We start from the raw sequence: 21580 nt of genomic DNA, 5'->3' as shown, positions 1-21580 counted from the left end.
GAGTGGCATGACAGGCTGTCCTATATCATTCTGTGATTCTGTGACGTGTGGGTACAGTACCGAGTGGGAGGACACCAAGGCAGAGATAAAGGGAGCTTCCACTTCTCTAGACTTTCCCTGTAATGCCTTACTATTTATTCAGATGAACAGACATCACCCGCGCAGTCTTCTCATGTCAGCTCCCAAGCAGGAACGTGGGGTTTTTATTGTATTTCAAACCCAACATAGTCATTGCCAATCCTCCCCTTTCCTTAAGCAGAATTACTCACGCATCGAGAAGCAACGCGTACCCTTCCCAACTAAAACAGCACACGATGCGGAGGTGGCAACGCACTAAAACACAAACATAGCCAGATTAATAATTATGTAAAAACATCCCTTTCCTACTCCGTGCAACCGCTTTGTCTTGCTGACTCAGATGTGTTCATTCCAGCCGACAAAAAGCTGGGTTTTACTACTGCTGCTCCCGCTGAGGCTTGGGAAGGCAAAGCCAAGCCTATGCCAGGCTCAGTCTGGGAAGCTCTTTAGCACTAGAAGCCCCAGCCCTGCAAATCCCCAGCGGGAACTGCAGATCATGGGCACATTTGTAGGAGAATAATTAGTTTCAGAGCCAAGACTGTGCTCCTCCCCCACCCCCTAAATTAAATAAGCCAAGAAAGAGTACGCAGCCATCCAGTCATTCTTGGAGAATCATTTTTCTGACTAGGTCTGCACTTTAAGGATGCCATTTTTCATTATTGTTAATAGGACTCATTAACTAGAAGCTCTTAAGCACAAGACCATTACTAAATGCAGTTTACATTGCACAAAAGCAATGCCCTTATTGTGGCAAGGGCAGGGGGGAAGGAAACAGTTTGCCTTTCCATAAACACCGAGAATTCAAAACCAAGTACTATTTGCCCTTCATTTGGTTTCACAGTTATTCCAAATGAATTGACAGTTAAGAGAAGAATGTCTTTAAAGATCTCCAGTTTGCAATTAAAGCATACCTCATGACTTAAAAATGAACAACAGTTCATTTTAAAACGCAGCAATTGGAAAAAACCCAAAACACCTCCTCTTTTTTACTTAAGAAAAACTTGCAGAGCTTTTTTGGCTTGGTGATCACATTGTGGATTTACAAAGACACACAACCACATCCTTAAATTTCAGGCACATAAGCAGCTTATAGGAACAAGTCTTTTTTTCTTTTTTTTTTTTCCCCTCAAACAGCCAGAGTCTGGATGGTGAACTCTCACTTCAGCTCAAAGTCTGAAACAATGTGTGTTCTTGGAAGCCTAAAAGAGAAGGCTGTACAAGAATTTCACTTTTATGAAGCCACAGAGCACAGGGGAAGCTGGCACGCTTCTTGCTGGAAGAGTCAGCCCAGGCAATAGTTAAAACCTACTTTCAAGAGTCAGAGAAGCACCTACCCAATTTGTTGCAGTGTCTCAGTGCTCCACAAAACCTGCAGAATCACCAGGGCTTTCAGTCAGTAATACAGCTGATATCCCTACAACTTGTGCATTGAATCGGCTAATAACTTATAATATCATTTTCCATGGAGGAGTCTTGTCATCATACTCTTCACGCTTTCGATTCAAATATTGCTTAAATCAACCCGAATTCCTAGCCATGAACAGACACCCTGTTTGTTTGGAGGCAACCAGCGTATCATCCACAGAGAGAAGCAGAACAATGTTTATAGCTCCGGTGTAAAAAGTTATTTCCAAGCACGTGCCACATCCAGGCAGTTCACAGGACTGAGCCCGGGAGAACTCCGTGTCACATTCTCCTCCACAGTATTAACATTCCTTTTCACAGGGAGGAAAAAACAGGAAAAAAAATGCTTCCTAAATGGTTTTTTTACATACCTGCATTACACAGAACTTCTAGAAACAGCAGAATGGGATGCTACACTACTGGTTCTTGAGGCTGCTGTCTTCTCCCCTGCCCTCCACCAAAAAAAACACCCAACAAACTAGCAGAAAAATTCTTTGCAACCTGAAGGCCAAAAAGTTCCCTGCAATAGTGCTGGCAGAGGTCCATGTGCCAGCATTAGTCCTCAGCAGCGTTACACATTATTCCAGTGGGCTACAGACTAAGAAAACGAAGCTCAAGTGCAAACAAAGACAAACTCACTTTCCAAAAGCAGAGAAAGTCAAGCCAGGATGGGCAGTACTGTCAGCTCCTAAATTTAATATACAGTCATTGCCAGACCACTAATTCATTTTGTCTCACATTCCATAATCAATGGTGGTTGAAACCTGCTAATTCAGGTAGAAAAGCAACAATTCCATTTTCAGCGTGCTGGAACACTAGGGCAGCCAGATGGCAGAAGACAGACTGAAAAAGGGGAACGGCTGGACGTCCTTTGTTGGTGGTTTTGGTGGTTTTTGGTTTTGCTATAGGATGGATGGCTCCCAATGCTGGAGTCAAACCTCCACCCCTTCTCTCATCTTCCACACTCCTGCTGTAGTGCTAGGAAAGGGTGTATCTCCCAAGGGAAGCTTGTGTTCTTCTCTGAAGTTATGGAGAAAACAATTGTCAATAAAGAAAAAAAGAAAAAAAAAGACAGTATCTATGTTTCAGGACTGCCCCAGTCATGGTGTACAAAGAGGAGAAGGGATTAATTTCCCAGTGCCAAACACAAATAACCTGAAGAAGTCAGTCTGTAAGTCCTTTACTTTAAAAAAAAAATCCTCTCCAAATATGCAGACTTTAATTACACACAAGTTTCTCATCCTTTTTTCCAATCTATGATATTTGTCTCAAGGCAGCAAGTTTGAAATGAATTATTGAAAAGATAAATTTTCAATTCGTTGCATAACCACATTTGTCTCTTATTACAGAAAGGGCACACCAGAACATCTAACTAGTTTTCACAGCACACTTTAATTAACCTTAATCACATTCTCCTCTCCTTAGTATTTTCCCTTTCGCTCTGCTCCCCCCCTCATACGGATACTCCTTCTAACACCTCCACAGCACGGTTTCTAACTGCCTTCTAAACAAAACCTGAATCATGTTATTTGAAATGAGAGCAGTATCCCCAGCATCCCTGCGATTAAGTAAATGTAGAACAGCTTTCTGGTCATTCCCTCCCATTTTTCATTCCCTCCCCTGAACCAGCTTTCAGTTAATGCCAGGTCTCCAGGTCTGTCCCATAACTTCTCATTATTCCCTCTGACGAGCTAACAGTAATCTTCTTAAACGCATCCAAGATTTTATTCCTCCCTGGGTGGCAAAGGATGTTCTGCTCTTGAAGACTTCATATTAGTGTGACATTATCGTATGATCAAGAGAGCTTGCAGCAGTATATACCTTGTGCATGTACAGCTGTTTCCTTTGGAAAGGCTTCAAACGCCTTAACCATACATTAATGTGAATGTTTACAAATTCTCCAGCAGGTAGGAAACCTTTGCACAAACAGACTGATTAGTTACCCAAAGAGACACAGCGAGAGGGGAGCAGGAACGGTTTCCTGACAGTGTCCCGTAACCTTAATTTTCACAACTGACTCAATTACTTACTCAGATCCTGAAATGCAGCCAACTTGAGAATATACCTGAATTCTTGTCATAAGATTGCTCTTATTTTATTATTTCTCTAGGTGATCCTAGAGAGTTAAGTTTTAATTTTTGCCACCTTACTTTTACCCACTTCAGAACTGCAGATGTCCCTATTCCTATAGTTATGACTGATCAAGAAAATAATTTTATATCTAAGTGTTCTCCTTCACCTTTTCTTATTAGTCTTCACAAACACACACAAAGAATCAGGTGCTGTTTATTGTCATCTGTATAGGCGCCTTCTTTATCGACTGCAATCACCTCTAGTTTTCAAACTGTCTCTCCTCACTCAGAAAAATAACAGAAAGTCCAAAGGCAGATGCCAACTTGGTATGCCTGACCATGTATTTCAGAGCTGTATTCTGTAAACAATAAGTAAATCAGAGGGAAAAGTAGCACGAGGAAAACACCAAAATCTTATTCCTATAACCAGCAAACTAGACTACAACTCCTCTTAATACGACATGCTTTAGCCCACGTTATTTTCCTGCCAAATGCTCACAGTCTTTTTTTTCTACCTACACTCTTCTTATCACTGTAATAGCAAAGAATATGACTTGGACTCTTTTCCTAACTCGTCATGGCTTATTGCCAAGTGTTCTGGAAAGCACTATAAAATTTGCATCTCTCTCAGTATTTCCAAGTGTAAAACAGGGCTAATACTTCCCTGCCCAGTAGCGGTACTGGGAGGATACAGGATGCTTAATGAAAGCTATTGATGCATTATGTAGTTGATGGGGAAACAATGAAGCAAGACTTGGGGTATGTGGCTTAAAAAAAAAAAAAAAAGGCTGCAAAAAAAGCTGTACTCTTTCCTAGAGGAGCACAGTGCAGCAGGAGAACCTTCTTTCAGGTAGGAAAAACAAATTTTGGGAGAACCAGGGTGGCATGGGTGGAATCAAACTCCTGGAAAACAAGACAAGTCCATCACTGTCAGCTCTGGCCAAGCCTTGCAGACCTACTGCATCCAGCCCCCAGATTTCCAACAAACAACGCATCTGTATGATGTGGCCCTTGAATAAAATGCTATGTGGTAACGCAGCCACTGGTCATCAAACTGTTGGATTTCTTTTGAATAACCCAAGGGAATCTATGTTTGAACCGAACCGATGGAAGCTTGGGAGGGAAACAAAAGCACAGGCTTTCTGCATGTTCCTAACATTGGAATTCAGCAGAACAGCATTCTTCGCTGCACAGGTGACACTGGGGGCCCTATGTCCACACAACAGCAAGCTTGTATTCGTCACTTATTTTTTTAGCTATTCCAACCAGTTGAGAGAGGGAAGGATGATGGAAATGCTGCCTTGATTTTATATTTGAGGGACGTGAACCAGAGGAGTAAACTAAATGGAAAATCTTCTTAAGGGCACCGCTGAATGGCTCTGCACCCATGTGCTGAATGACTCCTCTCCGAAAGAGATAATACCTCTGCTGAAATACGCTCTTCTGACAAGAAGACACACCAAGCCTCAGTGGATTAGAATAATTAAAAAAAAAAAAAAAAAGGCCAAACCATCTATTTTAAGACTAAGTTCCCCTAGCGATACTAGGATAACTTTAAATTAAGCAGAGCAAGCTGTAAATACAGAGCAGGCTACCAAGAAATTTCAGTGAGAGAAGACTTCAAATGCACATTTGTGCCATACCGGGTATCACCTATGGCAGAGCCACCAAAACACTTCCATTCAAAAGGGCAAAAGGCACCAGGTATCAGTATGTCCATGCAGCAACTAGGAACAAGATGTGAGAGGGAAAGAGACAACGTGGTGGCCTCCAGATCCTGAGGAGTCCAAAAAAGTTGACCCTGTGTATGCAAAGCGCTCAGGTACCTTTAGGTATTATACAGAAGAGAGACAGTGAGAAGACACTGAAGAGGAATAATTACCACTCACTAAAGCAACTTTAAATGTAAGGACTACTTAAAAACACACACAAAACTCTAAGAGATAATAACTTTGAAGACTCTACCCAGCCAGGGAGGAGTGTCTCCCAATCTCTCTGTGACCAGGCTCCCCTTCAGGCAGCTGGCAAGGCCTTGCATTGCACGGGCACAGTGGCCACCCACTCCAGACTGCTGCCACCAGCCCTGCACCAGTCCCAATGGCATCAGGCCCAAAAACCAACTTACTATTCCCTGCTAACTGGATTCAAAGCCACTGAGGGATCTCTGCTCCCCATGCCCTCATCTAGGAGTACAATATAGGCACGCAAGAGCTAACTCCACGCCACCAGTCTGGTGCACCCACACACCACTCCACAGGCACTTTTCTCAGTCCCAGCTGCAGGATATCCTGGTTCCTGGAGCGACACCCAAGGAATCCCTTCCACGACTGCTGCAAGAAACCTATCTGGAAACCAAATGCCTTCCCATCCCCACCATTTTGCCCAGAGAGCTGGTAGAGTGTCTCCATCTCTGGAGACATTCAAAACCTTCCTGGACATGTTCCTTTGCAACATACTCCAGGTGGACCTTTTCTCTGGCAGGGGGATTGGACTAGATGATCTCCAGAGGTCCCTTCCAACCCCACATCATTCTGTGATTCTGTGACTTCAAAAATCCCTTACTGAAAGACTCTTCTGAGCTTGATTTCATGATTCAAGGGGTGAGACAGAAAAGGGAAGAGACCTGCTGTGACACAGAGAAGGGAACAGACATCTCCAGAGAAAGAGGGAGGTGCCCCTTAAGCCAACACGGCACCAGAGACTGCGTATTGTCAGCCCATGGCCTCACTCAGCTGTAATTTGCCCGTATCACATTCGTGCTGTGCCAGCTATAGCTGCCATAAAGATCAACTTTTTCAGGTGTTGCAAGCTGCAGATCTGGGGCGGGAGAGGTGTTTAAAAAGAATAAGCACACACCTTCTCCTCTGGTCTAGACCAGGGACTTGGCAGCCACCCAGTGCAACCTAATACACCCAGTACAAGGAGCAAATTGCCTGTTAGGGACAGCCCTGTGCACTGACACACAGCTCTGCAGCGCTGACATCCCTGCGTGCAGACAAGAAAAAGGGTAGAAAAACTCTAGTGCAACCAAATAAAAACGCTCTTTTTTTTTTGCCTTTCCATTTTCTTTTTTTTTTTTCCACCCCTGGGCCAATTTGGTTCCAACATAATCTATCACCCTGGAAGCTCAGTGTCCATTTCAGAGGGAGTCATGCCACACACAGTCATGGTGGCTGTCTCCCTAAACGCAGGTGATGTAGCGGTGGAGGGACTCATGTCCCCCACAAACACCCTTACAACAGAAAGACCAGGCACGCCAGCAATGAGTTGGGAGTCCTTTCTGCATCTCAGTGACATTTTCATCACCATAACTGGCTACGGGTAGAATATCCCAGGAAGCAAACCCTAAAAATAACTTCTTACAACAAGTCAGCCAGTCCCCCGGCAAAAGGGGAGGGAACATTGCTTGTAGATGGTTAGCACAATTCGGTTATTACGAGAGGGACAACGAATGCCCAGGCAAACAGGAGAGGCAGGGAGGAAACAGAGGAGGAAAAGCAGATGGTGAATCATACACCAGTCTCTCCTGTGTCACCAACGTCTGTCAATAGATGCTTGCCCAAGTGGAAATAAAGAAAAAGGAGAAACCCAGAACCAAGTCTGCCCAGACCACTTTTAAACACAGGGAAGGAAGGAGCCTTCCTTGCCTGCTGAGCACCAGAGTGAGAACGACCGTGTGCTCTCCCCAGCTGCAGCCACCTTTAAAGGAAGGTCCTCTGGGGCCCTCTCCAGCTCTGGCCCACGGAGCTCCAGGTATCCCTGCAGATCCCTGTGGGAAGGCATCACGCTTCCCAGCTATTTAATTGCAGAAGCCACCGAGGACTTTCTTCCCCAGAATATCCTCAGAACCTTGTGATTGGGGAACCAGCAAGCAATCCCACGAGTGCTCGTAGGCACGGCTGATACCTGGGTGGTCTTTCAAAGGGCTTCTGCTGCACACTGGAGAAGCAGAGAGACAGGGGAAGAGCAGAACAGGGAGCTGCCTGCTCCTTGGCCACATAAAGCCACACACTCCCTGGTCAGCCTCCCTGAGATGCATTTGAGGGGCTGTAACCCACCACAGAGCTCCCCCTCAGACAGCACATCTGCTCCCCTTGCAGCAGGGCTTCCACAGCATGTCTCCCCTTCTCCTTCTCTTCATACCAAGCCAATCAGCAGCAGTGCCAGGTACACCACCTCCAGCTGACTCCACCACTTGTGGGTTTCCTCCCCAGCATCACAGCATCTCCCCCCAGGTCACCGCTTGCACCAGCCGGTGGTCGCTCTGACGTTGCTCCCGTGCGATGGAGGAGGGCACAGGAATAAACTTGCGACTCATGAGGCCTCTGCGCGCTTCTGAGTCACGTGCAGAAGCTGACAAGCTCCGAATTGTAACAGGACATCCTGTGTGAGAAGGGAGTGTGCAATAAAGACACCCTGACAGGATCGGCCCTAAGCAAACACCTGGGGAGACTCCGTGGCGGAGGAGCGAGGAGGGGAAAAGCATGACAGGATTTTCCAGTTCCAGGACTGCTGCCCCTTGTGCTTTTCCGCACGTTTCCCACCTCCTGAGGAGCAGGTACAGGCAGAAAGGAGGGGCTCCTGGCATCAGCACTGTGCTGCCATCCCTCTTCTCCTCCTCCTCCTCCTGCAAACAAGTCTTTCTGAACAAGTTTCCCTGTGCCGTGGGGAGGACCCAGCCACAACTGCAGACACCGGGCTGGCTTGCGGCTGGCTCCCTCTTGATTTACTGAACTTCCCCGCTAACAGCTGCATTGCAGATGAACCCTCTTAAAGTGGACATGCAGTAAGCCAGGCAGCAGGGCACAGAGCTGCTCCGAGGGCGACCCAGCCACTCCAGCGACCTCTCTGCCACACACACAGCCACTGCCACCCGTCCGAGAACTCCAGCCACTCCGTCTTGATCCCACTATGTGCAGAGGGACCCGAAGGGCATACAGCTCAACAAAGAGAAATCCCACCAAGTGAGCTCATTTCTGGACACCAGCCCCTTTCTCCTCCCCACCAACCGCTCGCATCAGGTGCTGGGGGTTTTGGATGAAGCAGCTAAATCAATATCAGCCTACAGCTGGTTAGCAGGCAAGGTAAGAGTGTGGCAGGGAGGCAGGTCTCGGCAGTGCCAAGTCACTGCAATGCAGGAAGCAGGAATTCAGAGATGCAGAAGGAAGAATATCAATTCCTCTGGCTCAGTCGAGCTGCGTGTCCCCTTGTTCCCAAGCTGGCTCCCACCACCCCTTCAGAAAAGCTCACGGCACCAGTGAGACCTGAGTTTTGTTTCCAAGATGGGAAGGAGTTTTAACTATGCTTTTCAAATGGGGAAAAAACTTCAGCAGTTATCATTTCATATTTCATCAGGGAGATGAGCAGGCTGAAAGGCCTAGGAAAGCCAAGAAACTTCTTGACCATTTGTGAGGTGGTGGGAGGGAGAGCTCTTTAAGCTCAGCCTGGGGGCTTCTGAAGAAACTAAGTGTACTCAGCCACAAAGAGTTAACGAGGCATAATGCGCTTCCTTAAAGCTGGGTAACCAGCTCTGCAGCCACATAAACTGCAAGCAGCAGCCAGAGTCACCAGGACTTGTCAGCAATATTTGATAATGGTTATCAAAAAAGCAAACTACCTTGTTCTTCTTTTTTCACACCTGTGATGCTCAACTGCTGCCTGGAGAAGACAAACAAGTGGGTTATGAGAGCTCGACTCCCCGTCTGCTGCTGTAGAAGTGTTTCCACACAAAGGACGAGCTGACCAACACTTCACTCCCCTACATCATCCTTACTAATTGCAAGAGCAATTCAGCCAGAGGGAGAAGGCTGCGGATCATTGCCCTGATCAGGCAACGCTGAAAATTTTAATCCGGGCAACTTCATAACAAGCAATAGATGCAACACAACACCCTAATCTGCAGAGCAGGCAGATTCTAGGCCAGATGACAAATAAATCAAACAAAAATGGGCAGAACTGGAAGTCACTTCTCAATCCTACAGTCCAAAACTCAGAAATATTTTAAGTAACACAAGAGCTATGAATCACTACTTTAACTTGCACCAAAGAAGCACATCCTCCACGATCGAGCTTTGTCTCCGCACTGGCACCAGTTATAAAATAAAGCTGCGCAACTTCAACTCTTCTAATCTCCCCAACACAATCTCAACAGAGGACATTCGATACCCAAAGCTTACGCGAAGAGGCCCTGAGGCAGGCAAAATTAAACTTAACAGCATACCAACTCTTTGGGCAAACAAGAGAAAGAACTGCTGCTTGGCATCACCAGGCTGTACTCTCTATTAGCCTCCAAGAACAACCTGCCAGCAAGTCCCTGTGGGTTATGGGGGGCACTAAAAACAACTTCCTTCCTCCACATCTATTTTTTCCTCCAGCCACCCTGGGTGATTTCTTGGCCTATCACCCATGAAACGTTATATGCTTTGACACAAGGGGCTAGGAAGGGGGAAAAAAAACAAAACAAAGAAAAAACCCAAGATATACATGGACATTTTCAGAGTGGCAGCTGCTCCGCTACAGTAAAAACGCTAAGTATATTTGGCAGGCACTAGAGACCAACACAAGAAGAGCTTTAACAAGCTGACTTCCCTGCAAAAGCTTCCAGGGCACCCATGCTATTTGAAATGTGCATCTGGTAAGTACATCCCAGAAAAATCACTGGCCTGTCCCCCTCTGAAGTCACCTTTCAAGTCAGGTGTATGACCTCAGGTCTCTAGCAGCAAGCACAGCACCAGGATCAACACACGCATCTCCAGAGCTGCAGGGAGCTGGACGCACTGCCAATATTCTGCTGCACAAACACAGAGACCCCTCACTGAAAAGCAAGGCCACCAGCTGCAGATCCCTCTGGAATATATGGCAGATTTGGAGCAAAGCAACAGGTTCAGGAAAATAATCTCCTTCCAAGAAGGAAGTCAGGGTAAAACTCACCTACTTGAGCTACCTTATGCTCAGTCCCACCTGTAAAAGAAGAGGACTTGGAGGAAAGAAAAAAAAAAGTGCACTTAAGTTTAAAGATTTCTAGCTCTTTTCCCTCCTTTTTTCCACCTTCGGGCTGTGTCAGCCTGCTTCTCCTTTTCTCACTGCTCCCCTGAGACTGAGAAAACCTTCTCCTTCAAAGTAGAGTTGTCTTCAGCATCAAGAAATGACATCTCTCTCTCCACGGCTATCGCTTACCACAGCCTACACCAACTGACTTACCAGAGACGACACAGTAACAGCAGAAGATAAAGCACATCCAAACCCCGAGTCACTGCACTAGACAAGCTAACTCAGGTGCCTAGAAAGGGAAGGAAAGTGAGGGAAGGGAAAGGAAAGAATCTTTTCCACAAGCTTTCAGGAACTGGCTTTGGAGCCTTAACATCCTTGTTCTCACTCATGGTCTGTATTCATGGGAGCTTAAAAAGCCCACTGGGATTTGGGCTAGTGGGCAAGACCTATACCATTAATTTCCATAGATATTAATGTCTTGTTTTATAAACAAATGTTTTAAGTTGAAGTTTCAGTTTCTTCTAGAAAGAGACTAGTTTTAATTACCACAATTCTATCTTACCAAGTCTGCAGACCAACATTTTATGCTAGCATGTGTATTGCTGCTCGGAGGTTTGCTGGGCACGACCAGGTGAGCCCTTCCTGAAGCGGTCTACAAAAAGCCACCCTGATCACTTGCAGTGAGGACTGCAAACAACCGAGCGGTACCACCTTTTGAGCTATGGGGCACTGAGATTTGGAGCACTGAAACCAGCAGGGGCCAAAAGCAGTATGCAGGGTCCAGACCAGCTCTAGCCCTGATAGTGTTGACACAGTTTTGCACCAGACATTTTCAACAACGACAGCCTCGCGGTACCAGTAACACTAGTGCAGGCTGGTTAGCTTCACCTCCGACAGTCTGAGACCTGCAGGCAACACTGAAACTTGATTATTTGCACCAACTCTGATGTGGAAAAGCTCCAAGCATGAGGTAGAGAACTACAGTTACTTGCGGGTATAGAGAATGGGGAAAAAGGGCCAGAAAAAGAAAGAGATGCCACCTTTTCCCACTTGTTACGTTGCATCTGCCAAAGCAACGCAAATCCTGCCCATTTACCCAGTGAAAGGAGGGTGCACTTGCCTCCTCTTCAAAGAGGGAATCTGTCAGAGTGGTGTTGCCCAGCGTTTAGACTGGAGGAATAATGCCAGTCCGCATTCCCCCCTGCCATCCCAGTGGCTGTAGGAAAGCGAGCCTGGTGTTTCTCACTGGGATGCTGTCCTTCGTTAATACATCATCACCCGCCCTCCTCCACCTCCTCCCCTCCTATGAGAAAGTTTAATCCTCTGGCTCACACGCATCTGGTAAATTTTTCAGTCCCTGTTTGCCACTGTCATCATGGCAACAGCCCCCGGAGATAACCCAGCAGCTCTGCCACAGCTCCCTGCCTTCTCTGCCCTTTAGCCTTTGGCTCGCCAGGCCTACAAAGAGCTATGCCCACCCCCATGCTCATCTTCGCGGGCACCTTCCTTCCTTAGAGATCCATTTGCACGGGTTTTGTTTTTCTTTTAAATTGTGTCTTCATTCCCACAACGCATATTCTTTTCTCCCAGACAGCTCTCGGTTCAATTTTTGGGACTCTGACAAAATCACACTAACAACAGCACTGCAAAGAGAAACGCTACCTTTGCTGCCCCGGAGAAAAAGGCTCTTGTGTTTAATAGGCAAATCACCCGTGCCTTCTAGCAAAGAGGTAAGATTAGCCACCACCCTTCTCAGAAGCAGGACACCAACCTGGACCTGCCCCAGTGTCACTGCTAAGCAGGCTCCAGCCACGGGATAGACAAGACAGCCCTGGGCTGCAGGTGCTTGGACGATGGATAACTCAAGATGGGAACTTTGGATTGAAGGAGCAGGACAGCGGGTCAGCGCCTGGGAGACATCCATAACTCATGCTCTCAGGAACATAACGCCAAAGTGCTGAGAGTACAGTATCACGTCTATACGCACACACGCATTCTCCCAAAGGTCATCACATTTACTCAGCCCACATCTCAGAGACGGGGAATTCTCCTCCTGACTCTGCCAGCAGCGGAGCGAGACGGATCCTGACACCGGGAGTAAAGCCACAGTTATCTCCTCCTTTCCTGACCCCGGCGTAAAAAGCCAAGATACAACATTTACCAGCTCTCCTTACCTCCCCAAATTATTCTCAGACTCATCGGTAATTAGCCGCTCGCACCAACCACCGTCTTCCCCAGTCCCCGTAAGAGCAACTGGAATTCTACAATATTCTCTGGGAGGAAAGGAGCATTACCAAATGGATATTTTCAATCAGTGCACTACAGATCAATACAATTACTGGTTAAAGTAACTGATCCGCAAGAGACAAATGAATATTCAAAAGAAATTCAAAATTAAAACAGAAAGGGAGCTAGAGAGTAACAGGTGGGAAGAGCTATTTGAACTCAAAATCTAGCAACTATAGGCTCAGTTTCCCCAGAAAGCTTAATCCATGACCCACTGATCTTCAGCTACCCTCAGTGTTCAAAAGCTGATTTCTAAGATACTACCAGCCCTTTTCTTCAGAAGTATTGTTATTGTTCTCCAGAAATCCGGTAGGCAGCAATACCAGACTACTTGGGGAGCCATAACAGAAGTATATGGTGATATTTAAATAGACAGGTACAAAAAGGAACCTGAGCTCAGCCTAATTCATAGGACCCCCCATTTTGAAGCATTACGCTCACTGTCATAAGGGCCAGCAGAACTACAGTTGTTTAAGTTACAGCTTGACATTTCCTCCATACACTGCGAAAAATATCTAGTGAGCACCTCAAAATGTTAAGTATGCATTTGGCCATCATAAACCAATGCAGCTCTGCTTTCCCCAGCCCACTCTCAGCATCAACATCCCTTCTGTCACAGGCAAACACACAACGAGGTGAGATATTCCGCATTTCTTTTTAGGACATTCAAAGCTTTTTCCTGCACTGGTGACCCTGGTGCCAGCTGATATTGCCCTCTTTCCCCAGCCCAGCCAACAGCAATGGCTCACTCTATAGACAAACACTGGAAAGTTAACATATATTTTTTTGTAAAGTCTATTATCTTGGTGAAAATCAGGAAGTTTCAAGAACAGAGGAAAGAAAGAGAAACACCTGAAACACCAAACCAGGTGATAGGCCAGAATTAACGAAAAGGGGGGTGATGGCCTGGGTGTTACAGTTGTGAAGCAGAGAGATGGCACTCACAGGTGACACAGTGGAGAGAGATTTTTATATCAGCCTGCTTCCCTTTTGAAAATTGTCTTCACCTAATTTGCAGGGCCAGAAAAACCAAGTTATTTCCAGGGTAGGGATGAAAAGATTGTCATAGTCCTGTCTTAAAACAGTGGTGTTAACCCACCATTTGGGGAGTTGAGGGAGGAGGGAAGCACTCTTCAGAAATTTCTTTATGATCCACAGATGAGTCCTCCTCTGGCAGTGATGGTTTTGGCACTGTCCAGAGGAGGATTAAATCTGGAGGCAGTGAAATATCCACGCTACACCCCAAAGCCAACAAAGAAACCCCATAGCTTTTGCACTGGATCCCTCCTACAAGAAATTCAAGTAGCTCCCAAATATCTACAGTGTGCTCAACATCCCGCTCTTCCTTGGAGGGAGACCTGGAAATATTTCAGCTGTGGCTCACTGGTCAGAGTAAATGCTCTAAAGCCAAGGGCTTCGGGACACGTGCGGGAGTTAGTCTAATTACATCTCTGCCGTACACAAATCCAGTTTATATTGGGAAAACGAGAAACCCGACTCTCTCGCCAAGCCCCTTTCTCCAACCTCACGCGGTGGCAGCAGGAACTCCTGCCCAATCTGTGTGCCCACTGTTCCCCCCCCCCCAACATTGTTAAAGCTGGAAATTTAATACTCAATGTGACCACTGAGAAGACAGACACGAGCTGAAATCCTGTCTGCTCTGTTCCAGCTCCTTTATAAAATATACAGTGTAAACTGAGAGGCAACCTGGGGTAACCCCAACCATCACCGACATCCACCGCGGGAGGAAGCCGGCTTCTGGCCATCGAGAGCCACAGCAGAAGCAAGGCTGCCATGGCTCACCACCCTGCCAATCTCTGCCAGCTCTCACGCCAGGGCCCGCTCGGGGGGGTGGAGAAGGGAAAAAGCCAGGCTGAGCCCCGGCAGCCCCCCTCCCCAAGCTCCCAGCCTCCCCTCCAAGGTCAGGGTCTGTCCTTTTACACGCATCACCCCCTTCTCCAAACACCTCTTGCAGTGAAATTGCCCCTAGTGACATACACTGCCCGAACCCGGGGCTGCAGGCGGAGGTGGGGAGGAGGAGGAGGAGGAAGGGGGGGAGGCAGGCTGCTGGCGGAGGCAGAGGGCTGCAGTTTCTAGCCCTTTAAGACCATCGAGTCCAACTGTTAATCACAGCATCTCTCAGACTCCTCGCAGGCGGAGGGGAGGAAGAGGAGGAGGAGGAGCCGGGGGTGCAGTGAAGCACCTCACACCCAGCCTAAGGCCCAGCTCCTCTCCCACCCCAGATTCCCAGACCCGATTGGGCAGCTCAGCGAGCACGGCTGAGCAGACACGGCTCGATTCGCCGTCCTCCGCACGAAAGGACGTTTGTCCCCCAACCCTGGACAGACACGGGCACACGCAGAGGACACCTATGACAGGACATTTCTACACGAGTTCAGATTTTGTGCTTCAGCCATCTGTGACCGGTGTGTGCCGGGCTTTCCTGGCTTTCCCAGCTTTCCTGCTGAGCAGATTTGCTGGGCTGCAGTGCACCATCGCTGCCTGCCTCCCGTCTCCTTCAAGCGGGTGAGCTGTAGCCCATGAGGGACTTCAGACCTGGCAGCCACAAGAGCAGTCCAGGAGAGTCCCAACTCAAACGCTGGCCGAGAACATTTGCAGAGCAGATCAAGACAGAGGTTGGGGAGTGATGCTGTAGCGTTTGAGTTCAACATTTCAGCGTGCAGGGACACTAGAGTTGACACCTCCAACAAAACATACTGTAAAGCCCAAAGCAGCGACCACCACGGAACCAAAAGCCAGGACAAGAGAGGTATATGAAAAACAACCAAACAACCGCAAACACAAAGCTGAGTTGAAAGTGTAAAGAGAGATTTTTTTTCCTGTTGGGATTTGATACACAGAAGTAATTCCCTGCTCCTCCCACAATCCACATAATCTCCTACAGGAACAACAACAAAATAACCGGGTAGACTGTAAATTCTGATCTGGTTTACAAATTTGGAAAGATGGAGAGCAGGGAGAGAATCCACCTCTTTATTCACAGGCAAGACCAAAGCCACGGTAAGGAGAAAGCAGCAAAGTGGTCTAACTTCCAAACCAGCTGCTTTTCATCATGTCACTTGCAAGAGTTGAAAGATACAGATTTTCAGCAGCAAATGAAATTTAACAGTAGATGTAGATGTAATGCACAGAGATTTCTCCCCGCCACCTAAGAAAACAAGGGCCCCAAATCCTTCACGTGGTGGTAGGATCACTATATAGTAATTGGTACAAACAACATCCTGAAAATGATCACAGGACAGAGCTCTGCCTGCCTCTTTCCACGCAGCACTAGCTCTTCAAGTACACGCTGGCGAGTCAAATCCTGGGTATTTCCCTACTGCTTCTAAAGCCACCGCTTCTCTCTTGATCCCTTTGATCACTGCAAGCAATTTGACTTCATTTGAACTTCACTGCTGCCCAGGAACCGAAGCACTACCGGCTATGAATTTTCATGTTCAAAAAGTATTCTGGTGACACCCACAAGACAACTTCCAAAAAAATTACAGTTATTACATCCCTCTGCCCGTAGCTCTGGTAAATGCCTGTGTGTTCAATCCCATAGGAATTTCAGATGACTGAAGCATTGTATTTTCCCCATGTGTAATAACCACTGCTCTTGTACGTCAGCTGAACGCTGACTAAGGTGAAGTCTGCTTCCCCTCCCTTTCCACAAGCATTTGGCCCCTATTTAACATTAAAGTTCTTGGCATGCTCTTCACTGGGCAGGCTTAAGCATCAACACAATATGAATAATAGCAAATACTTCATTAAAGCCGAAATACGAATTTTAATCTAGACCAGCTCTTATTGACATGATTTATTAAAAGAAAGAGAGAGAACAGGCATCCAAAAATCGTAGACAACAGAGAAACAGACCCTCAACATCTGACTTTGTAGTTTACAAAGGGTGAAACTTACTCAACTGAAGTTGTTAGGACCGCCCTTCACCAATACCAGCACCACCTTCATTCTCCTTGCTTTCAGAGAGAAGCCCTGTAACAGCACTGAGCTTCTTCAGCTCTTTACTGCTTTAAGAAAATAGTTTGATAAACACGTCAAGTAACACAGAACCCTTTAAATGCCTACAATTCACCCTGAAGTGTTCCTCTTCCTCCTTTCCAGCTACGTACAGCAAGCTATTCAGCACTTCCCAGGCAGCTATCTAGTATTTCTTCATTAAGAGCCTTGAAAAATAAAAGTAACAAGAGGTACCGTGGAAGGAGAGCAAGGGTTTGTTACCGCTTCCCTGGACATGACCAAGGGAAGCACCACAGCAGGCAAAACTTCTGTGAAGCAGCAACAAACGGGCTACACATACTTCTCAGCAGCAGCAAGACTACACCAGGCATCTCTACGGGCTCAAATTCTGCTAGAGAAGGTAGAAAATGATAAATGTAGCTGTGCTCAAGGTGGGCCCTGTGTCTCCACATGAGGGAATATTCCAGTGCTGTGACCAAGCTGAGAAGAAAACCCACAAGGCAGAAGGGGGGTCGGGAGGGTGGGTGAAGCTGCAGGAGAGCCCTGTGCCTAAATACTGCTGGGCAGAGACACGGCCTCCTGGGGAGACGTGCCAGCTCGGGGAAAGGAAGCATCAGGCAACATATATCCAGGATATTGCAGAATTAACGCCGTAATTCTCCTCCTGTGGGAGACAGCTTTCTAAAATGCCTTTCCCTGAGACTTTAATTTTCAGGTTGCTGAATCGAATCTCACTAATCACTGATTTACAGCTGCAACGTCTAAATAGCACGCATTTTTCCTTCGGTGCTTTAAAGACCTATTCCAAGGTGAATTCACTAAGTTCCTATCAAAATATTCAGTCCCTTTTTGTACTACCCACTTGAGCTATCAGCAAACACAGCTGGAGTAACTGAGGAACCTATACATTCAGCTGAAGTCACTATCCACTTTTCACTGTAAATGCAGATTCTTTAGTCCTCAAATAAGACTTCAACGAAACCTGATCAGTCCCTCGTTTCTGATATTCTTCTGTACTAGCAGAAACATCCATTTCCTTTCTTGGCTCTCCCCACAGTTGCCCTCTACCTAAGCAATACCTTTGTAAGTAAATCATTGCCAGCTGCCTCGAGTTACGTAGCTGAGGACCAGGCTGGTATCCTCAGTGTATTTTATTTATAGGAAGGTATGAAATCTAGTAAGTAAATAGTAGATCAAAACACAGCCTGTATTCATCCATACTTGCTTTTCCTACTTGCTGGTTCATAAAACTGTCAACGCCTTAATATGAAAAACAATTAGAATCTATATATTGCTCCCTCTGTAACTCATTAGGTGCCCAAACACTTAAAACCTGACTCAATCAGTTTTTCGTCTACTTTGGGACTTCCGCTAATACGTTTCTGAATTTTGTTTCAACTCTATTCCTCCTGCGATTTTCCACGTTTTTCTTATCTCTAGATAAGAAAAAGATACCACCTCCTTTGTAAAAAAAAATAAAAAATATTTGCAATCAGTTTATCAAGCTGTCCTCTCCCTTCTCTAAGCAGGCTCGTGTCCACCAGCACCTGAGAAGATGGCTCTCCTGAGCTTTAGTCCTCACTACAGGGTGGTCGGGGAACTCTGCAGAGTGAACATGGCATTAATGGCTGTCAGCAAAGCAAAGCCACCCTTCAAACCTCTCCCATATTAAGTCGAACTAATTTTGAACTCAAGAGATTGGATATCCCACCTACATCAGCAGGCACTGTCACCTGACCATGGAGGGGACACCAATTCTCACAGGATCTGCAGCCTAAACAATCTAGGGTTCTACTGGTTGGTCCCCAACACGACCTGACTCAGGCTAGATACCAAAACATTACCACATGTGCTTACTTCCACAAGTCTGGGGAAAGAAATAAATAAGAAAACAAACAAACAAACCAATCAACCTTCACAGCACGGCACTCTCCACTTCTGACACTACCTCTTCACCGTGGAAACTACAGTAAATGGAAATTTTTTGCCATTCTTCACGCCGTCTTCTGCTCTTACCATCACAGGTCGTATTCCAGCAAAAAGGAGAATACTTATTCTAGTTTTCTCTTTTATAGTTATTAGGCAAAATATTCGCCATTTCTAAACCATTTATTCAAGATCATTTGCTACCTCCTCCTGCCTTTTTTTTTTTTTCATTTCTCCATCAACCCCCCTACTAAGCCATCTATCTATTCAACTAGCAAGACACTTAAGGGCCTGATGCATTAATTTTATCAAATCTGAAAGGCCTCTAAGAACATAGATCTTGTCTTGTTCACCTCTTCTAGAAACAGTCGCCTCTGGCATCTCAACTTGTTGCACTGCTTTCAGCATCTTTTACTGCAGTTTGGCTTCTCTCCTCCTCCTCCTCATCCACCCCATCCACAAAGCAACTTTAATCCCTGTAAGGGATTCCCTGCACAGGAGCAGATCCACATTCCCTGCATACTACACAGTGCACTACCCTTTGTGCATACGGACGTCCCTGGAAAACAGAAAACCAACAGCTTCATCAGTCTACAGTCTGGGTTTGGGTTTTGGAAGTCTCCAGGACTAACAAGAGCAAAAAATACTTGTTCTGATTTATTGGGATGTCAAATCCGCAAGATTTCTCCACCTAACCTACTTCTGCCTTTGAAGGCAAACTTTTTAGTTTCCAGGCACACCACGTTTAACTACAGCATGAAAGAAGCAAGGCATCTCGCATTTATCCTTCAAAAAAAACCCAAAAACTAATCACACCTGTTCTGGTAAGACAGATCTCTTAGGTGGAAAATACATTCAGCAAAATCACTCTGCAACGCTTCTCTTTATTATGAGTGATCGGTACACACACACAGATAAATCTTCTATAAACATACCTCTAGCTCAGCTTGCAGAAGAAAGATCTCAAAAAGAAAAAAGACAACATCACTTCACAGGGTATCCATTTCCAGATACAGGAATTTTTCTATCCTCCTGAGCCACCTCCTTTCAATTTCCTCTTTGCCACACAACACAATTACTTTGTAACACTGAAATGACTGAGACAAGTAACTTCAGATCCCTTTAACTCGCTGGGGCTTCAATTCCAAGGAAGACTTTTCTCTTAATAAAAAGAAGAAGGGTAGATCGAGACACTAACCTCTGGCCGACAGTTTTTTGGTGTTGATGATTTTTGCAGCATATTCCTGGGATGAACTTTTCTTTACACATCTACGGACCACGGAGAAGGCTCCCCTAGAAGAAAAATAAAGAGGGTAGGAGCTATGAAACTGCAAATGAGAACACAAGAGCAGCAATTTCTATCCCCAGAGCGGACCGGATTAAGGACAGGGCAGAAGACACACAGAGGAGGGAAACAACACACGACAATCTGATGAAGAGCGTGTACTGTCTGATGGGCAAATAAAAGCTAGTCTATATGATCCTCAAGCCTCCTGAAGACCCCTCAAGCCCCCTGACAGACAGCAACACTGTGCAAGGGGAGGGAGACCACACGGGCACAGAAGCAGGACATGAGGGGATTGATGAAGAGGAGACAAGCAGCCCAGAACGACGCTACAAACACCAGCCGGTAAGTCCGTCTCCCGAAGACACTATCACCCCCAGCAGTTACATCAGAACAACCAGGACTCATTTCTCCCACCTCCAAGCACCAGTTTGGTCACGAAATCGCTGCAACACTTGGCAGAAGTTACTAGTTCTCTTACATCTGTCTACCCACCTGCAAAATGGGGATAAGCATGTACCTATTAATGAAGTGAGTAGGAAGCTACGAGGCTTTGTACATTTTCTCAAGCTGGAACTATTGATATTACTACAACTATTCCAAAGAGCCACTCGGAGAAGAGGTCTGAGAGAGAGGGAGGAAGGATATCTGTGAGGAAAAAAGAGATAATACAACAAAGACCAAGGTGAAAATATAGGGACTCATAATCTACAAAACCACACAGATGAGCGCTTGAAAGCAGTCCCTTCTTTTAAAAAACAAAAAACAACAAAATGGGGTGAGAAAAGAATAACAACTGGCTTCACAGGAAAGATCTGAAAAGGGGAAAAGGACAAATAAAGAAAGAACTGGCAGAAAATTCCAAGTCCTTCAGACCGGGCACACAAACCCGTGTCTATGGACAAATGTACATATTTAAAGTATAAGAAAAGGGAACAGAAGCTGCACAAGGGCCCCCACAAGACAAGTTAGCCCTACAGAGAGCCTAAAATAGCTCGAATCCTCCTGATACTGCAGAGTCCTGCCTTCTTCTCCCCTTCCTCAACCTCTACATACAAACCAATAAGCAGCAAGGTGAGCAGCAGCACCGGGGCCCGGGCTTGGTGACACACAGCTGCAGCAGCGTGGGGAGGGACACGGGGACACTGGGCTGGAGAGAAGAGATGCAGCAGAGCCCAGCAGTTGGTGCAGGAAGGGAGGGAGGGGGTGAGCAACAGCAGCAGCACCCAGGAAAGCACTGGCCCCATAAATCCTGCCCTGGCCCCTCGCAGGGGGCAAAAAGGTGTCTCCCCCCCCCTCCCCGCAAAGCCCTTGTCCGAGGGTGCGGGGCAGGTCTTGCCGATGCGGAGACAAGTGCGGAGAGAGGGAGGGAGAACCGCGGTGCGGCGGCACCTGGTCCTTTCACCACAGGGACGAGGAAGTGGGGACCGAAGCATCGCGGAGCGGCAGTGACACCGCCGCGTCCCAGCCCGCAAACAGTTGAAGGGAACGGCAACGTGTAGCAAAGGAGGGGGGGGAAGGTGCGGGGAGGAGAAGGCGGCAGCCGGGTCCTGAGGAG

At 46.6% G+C, this 21580-nt stretch overlaps 1 protein-coding gene across 1 annotated transcript in view; it reads right to left on the bottom strand.

Moving 5' to 3' along the window:
• The window catches only part of CAMK2G (calcium/calmodulin-dependent protein kinase II gamma), a 186209-nt gene that overhangs the window by 103960 nt on the left and 60669 nt on the right, over window positions 1–21580 (bottom strand). The window contains exons 2-3 of the mRNA XM_014956159.1: window positions 20440–20517; window positions 19936–20030 (exon numbers count right to left, since the gene is read on the bottom strand). Coding sequence (XP_014811645.1) covers window positions 19936–20030; window positions 20440–20517 — 173 coding nt within the window. The remainder of the gene's footprint in view (window positions 1–19935; window positions 20031–20439; window positions 20518–21580) is intronic.

This window comes from Calidris pugnax, unplaced genomic scaffold (genome assembly GCF_001431845.1).
Source record: "Calidris pugnax isolate Ruff unplaced genomic scaffold, ASM143184v1 scaffold196, whole genome shotgun sequence".
Classification (NCBI taxonomy): domain Eukaryota; kingdom Metazoa; phylum Chordata; class Aves; order Charadriiformes; family Scolopacidae; genus Calidris; species Calidris pugnax.
This window is presented reverse-complemented; position numbering and strand designations above follow the sequence as displayed.